The following is a 10,102-nucleotide window of genomic DNA, read 5'->3' on the forward strand; positions in this document are numbered from 1 at the left end:
TGAATCATGAGCATCACTTAGAGAAAGGAGCTTTGCCTGTGTGTTCTCTTACCCAGCTCAGATATGAAGCCTTATAACTGCATTGCCTTGGCAACCAGGAAGGAGATGACAAAACATGTGCTTGTGATGTTGGGTAGGAGGCTTAGTGACTGGATTGCATGTGGGATGAGGGGGTGTTTTTATGTCACAGCAGGATGTTCAGAGACATTCAGCAGTGCTGTAATAGAACTTCCCACTGTTATTCACCCAGTATCCATTCATATGACCCTAGAGTATTTGAGGAAAATATTTATTGTTTTGATAGCAACATGAAAAATTATTGCAATTATGGACCCATTCTTGGATTTTACCTTGGAATACTGAATTATTCAACCACATTTTAAAGAGGTCATTTCATTTCCACTGGGAACAAAATGCATTTTCATGTTTGAACACTCAAAACATTGTGTGCCATATATAGTCACATTTATTGTGTGAGTGGCATTGTGTGAGTCACATTTATTGTGTGAACCACTATCTTAAGGAGCGTGTTGCTATCAACTCTGATTGAAATGTTTTTTGCACAACCTGTTGTATGTGGACGTACAGTGTCTGTCTGAATAATGGAAATAAGTGAGAGGAGAAACATCAACTAAATTTCTTTTTTTACTGCAATAAAGATATAATTGAGTTGTTTGTGATTGACATTATTTAAGGAAAATGTTAGACAGCTACCGCTAAATAGCATAAGAATAATTTGGTAAGGAAACAATTGTATATATTGGGTACCTTTCAAAAGCTAAAATGGTAATTTCTGAAAATTCAGCAAACCTTTCTTTGAACTTTTGGAAAAAAAGAAGCAAATAAACAAGAAGATAAATGAATACAATGTTAAGAGACAGTTAATCTAAGGAAAGTAGTTTCTTGGATAAGCCAATGAAAGATAATATGGATTTTGTGCTATAAAGATAGGTCAGTTTGCTGTGCAGATGTTATTCTCAAGTCTCCATTAAAGGTGTTCTTGTACTCCCCTCCACACACCTCACAAACCCCTACTTAACTTCTGTAAATCTTGTGAGCTGGCATTGCTTGTGAGTGCATCTTGTTTCTAAGGATAAACCTAAATAAAGTAAAAGGGGGGAAGAAATGATTAAACAAGGGATAGGCAAGAGAGGAGACAGAGCATATGATAATAGAGGGTCTTCTCACTCTCTTCAAGGAGTCTAAAAGAGAGACTCTCCTTTTCTTTTTTGTCTCATCATTGAGTCAATTGATTGGTTTTTGGTTGATCTGCATTTTGGCAGTAGTGATCAGAAGCTGAGGGATTTCCATTGGCACCTATTCTCTGTGAAACAAGATGGAGCTCTCATGGCTGAGAGTGCAGAGGAGGGAGGAAGAGATGAAGGTGTGAGATGTGAGAATGGTGAAGGCTAACAGTCCACAGTGGGATACAGACAAATGTGCTTCTTTCACCTGTGGACACCACTCTCTGCCTAAAGTATCTTTAAATTTCATTTCAGTATCTTCAATTACAAGGTCACAAAGGTCACATTTCCCCTCTAATTTGACCAACTTTATTCTCAGCCTTCTCAAAGTTACATATGATTATTTTGTGGACATTGACTTTGTCGAAGACACTGCTATAGGCATTATGTGGTATCAAAGTTGTGTTTAGATATGGCCACTTGTTGTTGTTCACTGGCTAAATTGTGTCCAACTCTTTGCAACCCCATGGACTGCAGCAGCCAGGCTTCCCTGTCCTTCACAATCTTCTGAAGGTTGCTCAAATTCATGTCTGTTGAGTCAGTGATGCTATCTAACCATCTCATCCTCTGGTGTCCCCTTCTTCTTTTGCATTCCATCTTTCCCAACATCAGGGTCTTTTTGAATGAGTTGGCTCTTCGCAACAGGTGGCCAAAGTATTGGAGCTTCAGTTTCAGCATCAGTCCTTCTAATGAATATTCAGGGTTGACTTCCTTTAGGATTGATTGGTTTGATCCCCTTGTAGTCCAAGGGACTTTCTCTTGTCTTCTCTAACATCACAATTCAAAAGCACCAGTTCTTCCGTGTTCAGCCTTTGTTATATTCCAGCTCTCACACCCATACATGACTACTGGAAAAACCATAGCTTTGACTACATGCACCTTTGTTGGCAGCAGAGTGATGTCTCTGCTTTATAATACTCTGTCTAGGCTTGCCATAGCTTCCCTTCCAAGGAACAAGCATCTTTTAATTTCAAGGCTGCAGTCACCATTCACAGTGATTTTGGAGAAAACAAAATCTGTTACTGTTTCCTCGTCTATTTGCCATGAAATGATGGGACCAGATGCCATATTAGTTGCTTGAATGTTGAGTTTCAAGCCAACTTTTTCACTTCTCTTTCACCCTCATCAAGAGACTTTTTAGTTCCTCTTTACTTTCTGCCATTGGAGTGGTATCATCTGCATATCTGAAGTTGTTTATATTTCTTCCAGAAATCTAGATTTTAGATTCTGATCCATTCAGTCAGGCATTTCACATGATGTACTCTGCATAGAAATTAAATAAGAGGGTGATGATTTACAGCCTTGCCATACTCCTTTCCCAGTTTGGAACCAGTCCCTTGTTCCATGTCCATTCTAACTGTTGTTAATTGACCTGCATACAGGCTTCTTAGGAGACAGGTAAGGCAGTCTAGTAATTCCATCTCTAATAATTTTCCACTGTTTGTTATGATCCACACAGTGTAAGGTTTTAGCATAGTCGAAGATTGAGTCAATGAGATATGGTCACTACCTCAGGAAATATAGTCTTCTAGAGCAGGGGGTGGGAAACTATTTCTGTATTAGGCCAGATAGAAAATTTTCTAGGTTTTCTGGGTCATACATTCTACATTACAGCTAATTCAGCTCTCCCATAATAGCATTAAATAACCATAGTTATAATGTATAAAAAAAGAATGAGTGTTGCTGGTACAAATAAATCTAAATATAAGGACACTGAAATTTGAATTTTATATAATTTTTACATCATAAAATCTTCTTTTTTTTCCAACCATTTAAAAATATAAAAAAATCTTTTCCCGTGGGCCGTACAAAAACAGTGGCAGGCCAAATTTGACCTAAGGCAATGGCACCCCACTCCAGTACTCTTGCCTGGAAAATCCCATGGACAGAGGAGCCTGGTAGGCTGCAGTCCATGGGGTCGCTAAGAGTCGGACATGACTGAGCGACTTCACTTTCATTTTTCACTTTCATGCATTGGGGAAGGAAATGGCAACCCACTCCAGTATTCTTACCTGGAAAATCCCATGGACAGAGGAGCCTGGTAGGCTGCAGTCCATGGGGTCGCTAAGAATTGGACACGACTGAGCGACTTCACTTTCATTTTTCACTTTCATGCTTTGGAGAAGGAAATGGCAACCCACTCTAGTATTCTTGCCTGGAGAATCCCAGGGACAGGGGAGCCTGGTGGGCTGCCGTCTATGGGGTCACACAGAGTCGGGTCACACAGAGTCAGACACGACTGAAGTGACTTAGCAGTAGCAATAGTTTGCTACAATATTTTAAGGGAAATGGAACAAAATTGCAAAATTGCAACACAAGGTATACACATAAAGAGCACTAATATAAAAATGAAAAAGGGATTCTTTCAGCATATAGACTGAGGTCATGATGGTGAAGAGAAAATGAAGTAGTTCTCACTTTCGTTTGCATTTCAGAAAGCATCTCATTTCTTATCATCATTTAGGTTCATCTGCCCCAAATCTAAGAACTCCAAACTAATGGGTGAATGCAAGACACAAATCCCATATTAGCATCATTCTTAAATATCTGCTGACTATTAATTGAATGATTTATATTACTTCTTAGCCCTAGCAGCATTTCACCACAGTGATAGGTCTTCTGGGGATATAAGCTTCCGCTTTCATCTGTACCATGCGTTATTGTGATATCTGGGACCATCAAGCTCTCCCCTATTCCCACTAAAATTCAGAATTTTGAGGCCTAATCCTACTGTATAAAATATAGTTCCTATGAAATATACACAACCAAGTAGTTGTGTGTCTTGCCAGAGTGATGTGGTTTGGTTGTCCTTCTAGCTCCAAATTTGGGTTAAGCTACTCTCAGCAAAATCTGATCCTTGTATCATGAGATTTTTTTTCCCATTTCATGGAAGTTATCATTATATGCATGCTATTGCCTGACTTCTTTGAGCCTTCTACATAGTCCTCATCAAAGTATAGCAGGATAACAAAACAAGAAGTGTGATCTTGGACAAGTTATAAAACCTCTCTAAGAATCAGCTCTCTTTTTCATAAGTTGCAAAGAATAATAAGCTCCTTGTGAGAAGTTTGAGAGGATTCAATGAAATATTATATGTAAAGTACTTAGTAAAATAACCAACGATAAAGAATGGTTAGAGCAAAGAAATTTCATATAGATTTGGTGGGCATATAATTGGAACATCTATTTTCACAAAACTGACAATATTAGCTAAACCTGGACACACACATAATCTGTGATATAGCAGTTCCACTACTGGGGAACAGAAATGAGGACATTTGTGGGACAAAAGATGAGTGTGTGTGTATATGAAAGTTCATAGGAGTGTTCTTTTTAACAGCAGCAAAGCAGAAACAAACTAAATGTCTATCAATGGGGTGGATATCAGATTTGAGATGCTTTCAGTGGGTAGTAAATTTTTGAAGTATTTTCAGAATGAGGGCAGACTTCTAGAAACAGAAATGCATAATTTGACAATGCCCAGTTAAAAGGAACCCCCCAATAGTAAGGCAAAATGGGGAAAGTTCCCATGAAATAACTGCATCAGTTCTGAAGATAGTATAGCCCATGTATAATTTCAGAACCTTGTTACAGGAGATATTGCTCAAAGATATCTGAGCAGTCCATGAATAATTGGACACTTTGGTTCAAATAGTCTCAATCATGAGTACATGAACAGAAAGTCATGGGCCAATTTTAACTTCCTTAAAGTGAAATTTCACCAAAGACAGGAGAATGTCTCCAGGGGAACCAGGGCTTCAGATTCTCACTCTTTTCTGGTTCATTAAAAAATTATTCTCACTTGTAAATTCTTTAAAAGCAGGTAAGAGTTTAAGGTGAGAGAATTACCATATAGAGAAAGAGAAAAAACAACAGAAACCTAACAAACACAGCATAATTGGCCTGCAGAGATTTTGTCTCTGAGGGAAAAGATGATCCCACATCTTGCCCAGCCCAACTCTTCCTGGGGCGGTGCTGGCCTCTTGTCCTGGAGGTAGGGCAGTCATGATCAGAGGCTTTCCATTGGGTTCTTAGGATTATGGTCAAGAAGCAATGATTTCCTTAACACACAGCTTCTTTCTAGACTCATGTGACAGTTGGGTCAAATTTGGTTAGTATCGAGATAAAGGTCACATTTGAACAATTTGTTGTAAGAAGATACATTTGAATAGCCAAACTGGCGAGAAATTTCTCTTGAATACCTCTGAGAAATGAAGTACCTAGCATAGGACTTTTACTACATTCATGGAATCATCGCACATCAGTTACTATAGGCTGTATTCCCTGTGTCACATTGCACCCCCAGCACATGCACACTGCTGGAAATCTGGACCAGAGGACAGGTTTGTGTTAACCAGCTCATTCTTAAACAATGATGGTCAGAAGGTGATAACTTCAGCTGGATAACTGGCTTTAAACTTTCTGTCGCTCCAAGCCGTGTAGGTATGCATTAGGAAGTAGGAATAGGGTGGGGATAGCAACTTAGCCAGTTAACATTTGGGAGAAATCTCAAGCTTTCCTGCCTGCTTCTTTTTTGAGAAGAACATTTCTTTAGGGAGATTGAATCACAGTTCTGGGAAGGAAAGGTGGTTCAGGAATGCTGTTAAATTTTATTGTTATTGTCACTTATAACACCTCCACCTTATTTGTGACAGTCTGTTTTTAACTTTTATTTACATATCATATTTTCAAAAATTTTAATCGTTTTACTTGTTTTGCTGTTGAATCTTTATTTTTGATTAAAAAATTATTCTTTTTACTACTGATGTCATATCCTAATTCCATCACTCTTCTTACTTCCCTCACTCCAATGAATTGGGACAGATTTGAATGTATGCTGTGTTTAGACAGATGAAAAAGCTACAGCTAGACTCCCAAATTCACAGGTTCCACATCTGTGGATTCACCAACCATAGATCGAAAATATTAAAAATAATTCTAGGAAGTTCTCAAAAGCAAAACTTGAATTTGCTGCATACTGGCAACTATTTATATCACATTTACTTTGTATTAGATATTGCAAGCAATCTAGAGATGATTTAAAGTGTACAGGAGCATGTGTGTAGGTTATATGTAATAATAGACCACTTTATATAAGGGAGCTGAACATCCATGGATTTTGGTGTTCACTGGAATCCTGGAACCAATCCCATGGATACAGAAGGGCAAGAGTAGGTAATGATAGTTGAACTGGGAAATGCAAGTTCATTGACAAAGCAGTTCATTTACCCCAGGGCATGGCACTTTAAAAACATGAAGATGATGCAGAAACATGACATGCTAACAATGAGTGTTTCTATTTGTATCAATAACTTGCTGAGCCTTTAAGGGGAATTACTGATCCAAGATCAATCAGGGATTACTATATTTTCTTCTCAAGCCCTTAACTATTTTTTTTTTTTGCCCTTAACTATTATTTGTTTTTAAGAGGTGAAAGCCTCAAACCCACAAGAGATTATCATCAGATTTTTCAGCAAAGTCTCCTTATTTGGTTCCTGAGAATACCTTAAATAATCATCAGCTACCTCCTGGATTGTTTTGTTTTGTTTTTTCTTTTAGCCCTCTCCCAGAGAACTTGTGTTACATGAATTGTTTTTTGTGTTATAGCAGGATTAAAGACTATTTCATGTACCTTTCTATAAATATTATCTATTAAAATGTTATATGTACATGGTCATATTCCACTGACAGTTCTCAGATTTTCCCCTTTGAAGTCACTTACCTCTCTCTGGTACCTGAGGTCTTCACCAGTGATAATTTTGTATTCCAACTTTTCCCTTTTCACTGGGGATAAAAAGGTAGGTTTCCTCTTTCTTTGATATAAATATTACAAAGTGACTTGCTAATCTGAAGCTCTAGAGTAAATTCTAAAGAATTAAAGAACATTTTGTACTTTTATTGCCTCCTCTTGTAACTTACATAAATTATCTCTTGAAGTGGGAATGGTTTACAAGCTTAATTCATTCATAGACAATAGAAAGATTATCAAATGCAAATTTCCATAGACCATTCTCTGCTGGATGGCACCTTTGGCATTATCTGCAGTTATCTGCCCTGACTGTCATCAATACCCTCAAAACAAAGTATAATTTTCATCATATATTCAATGACCCTCTCTGATCACAGGCAGCAAGTAGGTAACATTTTCTTGGGATAGCTGTGCTTACCTTTCACTTTCTCTACCCAAAGGACAGAGTAATTTGAGGGGCAGAGCATGTGGAAAATCTAGAGTGGGCTTTGTTCGGTCTGTGAGGTTCCTGGAAATCACTTGTGATTTGAATAAGGCCCCAGTAAGATTACTACGTGTTCCAGAGATAATACTCAAGCTCTTGCGCTTTCCGAAGTACTGATACATCAGCAGGATTAGAAAGTTTGGGGGTGGTATTGAGCAGAGTAGGCTATTACTTTCTGGTCATCTTAGGCACAGTAGAGGGAGCATAGCATAAGGATGAGGAAAGACAAAGTTTTCTAAGGCACAGGGGACAGTCACGTATTTCAGATGGAGATAAAAGGAAAGAGGGCTAAAGGAAAGAGGTAATCATCAGTCATTTCACTGAGTTAACTCTAATTTTTCCATCACATTTTATAGTCTCCAAACCACAACAATCCCTATCCAGAATATATACAAATAGAATTGGAAGGAATGTGCAACCAGTTTTCCCTTATTTGGTTAATATTCTAGCACATGTGGCAACTATCTGAGCTTTTATCACTAAGGAAGATGGTTAATTCATCTTTGTTTCTTGACAGTCATCCTCTGTTGTCAACCCCATGCACTGCCATTCTTTCAAGGGAGGAAAAATACAATATAGAAGATTCTTCCCTCTAATTTTCTCAGCCAGATAAAAGACAAATAAGTGAAGGTTTCTCAAAACTGAGTCTGATCACTCAGGTCTTCGTTTTTCATCTCACTGAATTGGAGATGTAATTTTTGACAATTTCTAGCTCCTAAAACTATTTTATATTTGCTATCTTCTAACTTATAACCCAAACTCTGTGATTTTAAAAGGGTGGAAAGCTAACATCTCATTTTCACAATCGAAGAATCCAGAATTTAAAAAGTGATTAAAACCATTCATCCCTGTTAGGTTCCATTCAATATGGATTTTGAGATACTAAGAAGGGAAAAACTGGTATCTAACAAAGAAGTAAACAAACTCTACAGTTAGGAGTTGGCTTTAAAGAAAAAAATCACGTTTCACAGTTAACATTTTTAACTCAATTATCTAAGCATTTTAATGAAAATCTTCCCACTTAAGGAATGAGAAGAGTTTTCTGTTTTCCTTGGATCTGAGCCACATTGTGCATTCTACAGTGGTCCCAAACCCAGAAGGAGACACATGATCTGAAAATGTACACCACTTAATATTGGATGGCTGTTTTGTCTAAATGACCCCATAAGGTCCTCTGGCACCTTAAGTATCTAGTCTTTTTCAATTTGTAACTTGGGTTTGGTCCTCAGAGGCCCATGGGCAGGGAAAACCAGACCTGGATGAGTGAGTTCATTCTTCTGGGGCTGTCCAGCCTCTGGGAGACCCAGGTCTCCCTCTTTGTCCTGTTCCTGGCCATGTATCTGGTGACTGTGCTGGGGAACTTGCTGATAATACTCCTTATCAGACTGGACAGCCGGCTGAACACACCCATGTACTTTTTCCTCAGTGTCCTGTCGTTTGTGGACGTCGGTTATAGCAGCAGCACGGTTCCCCAGATGCTCGTTCACTTCCTGTCAGCCCGGAAGTCCATTCCGTTCTACGGCTGTGCGCTCCAGCTGCTTATCTCCCTGGCGATGGGCAGCGCAGAGTTCTTCCTGCTGGGGGCCATGGCCTATGACCGCTACGTGGCCGTCTGCCGCCCCCTGCACTACACGGTCATCATGCACGGAGGGCTGTGCCTGGGGCTGGCTGCAGGCTGCCTGGGGGCGGGTTTCATGAATTCGCTGATGCAGACCATCATCACCTTTCAGCTCCCTCTGTGCCTGAAGGTTGTTAATCACTTTGCCTGTGAGATGTTGGCTATGCTGAGGCTGACCTGTGTGGACCCCTCCTTCAACAAGGTCATGGTGGCCTTCTCAGGATTTCTGGTCATCATGCTTCCCTGTTTCCTCGTTCTATTCTCCTACGGTCACATAGTCGCTACCATTCTGCGCATTCGCTCTGCCCGGGGACGCTGCAAAGCGTTCGGGACGTGCGCCGCTCACCTCGCTGTGGTTTCCATGTGCTTTGGTACAGCCATCTTCACATACCTGAGACCCACGGCTGGCTCCTCCGCAGAGCAGGAGAAGAGGGTTGCTCTGTTCTATGCTGTGGTGACCCCAATGCTGAATCCCTTAATCTATAGCTTGAGAAACAAGGAAGTGATGAGCGCCTTTAGAAGAGTGTTGGGGAAGTTTAGTGAAAAAGGGTAATGATTCAAAGAATTTCTCCTTCCTTCCAACAGCCCATAAAACGACATTTTATTTTATTTTTTAAGTGGTTTTTGCCATACATTTCGTATGAATCAGCCACGGGTGTACATGTGTTCCCCATCCTGACCCTCCCTGCCCCCTCCCTCCCCATCCCATCCCTCAGGGTCATCCCAGTGCACCAGCCCTGAGCACCCTGTCTGGGCTGGTGATCTGTTTCACATATGATAATATACATGTTTCAATGCTGTTCTCTCGAATCATCCCACCCTTGCCTTCTCCCATAGAGTCCAACAGTCTGTTCTTTGCATCTGTGTCTCTGCCCTTTCTCCTCAGATTTGCTGATAAGGCAGATCATGGTGAACAAGCTTTACTAGACTGACTCTCCACATTCATCCACATTTTGACTATGTAAGTCACTGCCGCAGTAAACAATCCGCCTGTGACGCAAGAGATG

The 10,102-nt window shown here is 39.9% G+C and overlaps 1 protein-coding gene across 1 annotated transcript; it reads left to right on the plus strand.

Moving 5' to 3' along the window:
• The first annotated feature begins 8,712 nt into the window (after window positions 1-8,712).
• LOC122674613 (olfactory receptor-like protein OLF3) lies at window positions 8,713-9,648 on the plus strand. Its single transcript, XM_043873109.1, has one exon. The coding sequence runs from the start codon at window positions 8,713-8,715 to the stop codon at window positions 9,646-9,648; it is 936 nt and encodes a 311-aa protein (XP_043729044.1).
• The last annotated feature ends 454 nt before the right edge of the window (window positions 9,649-10,102 follow it).

Source organism: Cervus elaphus, chromosome 18, assembly GCF_910594005.1.
Source record: "Cervus elaphus chromosome 18, mCerEla1.1, whole genome shotgun sequence".
In the NCBI taxonomy this organism is placed as follows: domain Eukaryota; kingdom Metazoa; phylum Chordata; class Mammalia; order Artiodactyla; family Cervidae; genus Cervus; species Cervus elaphus.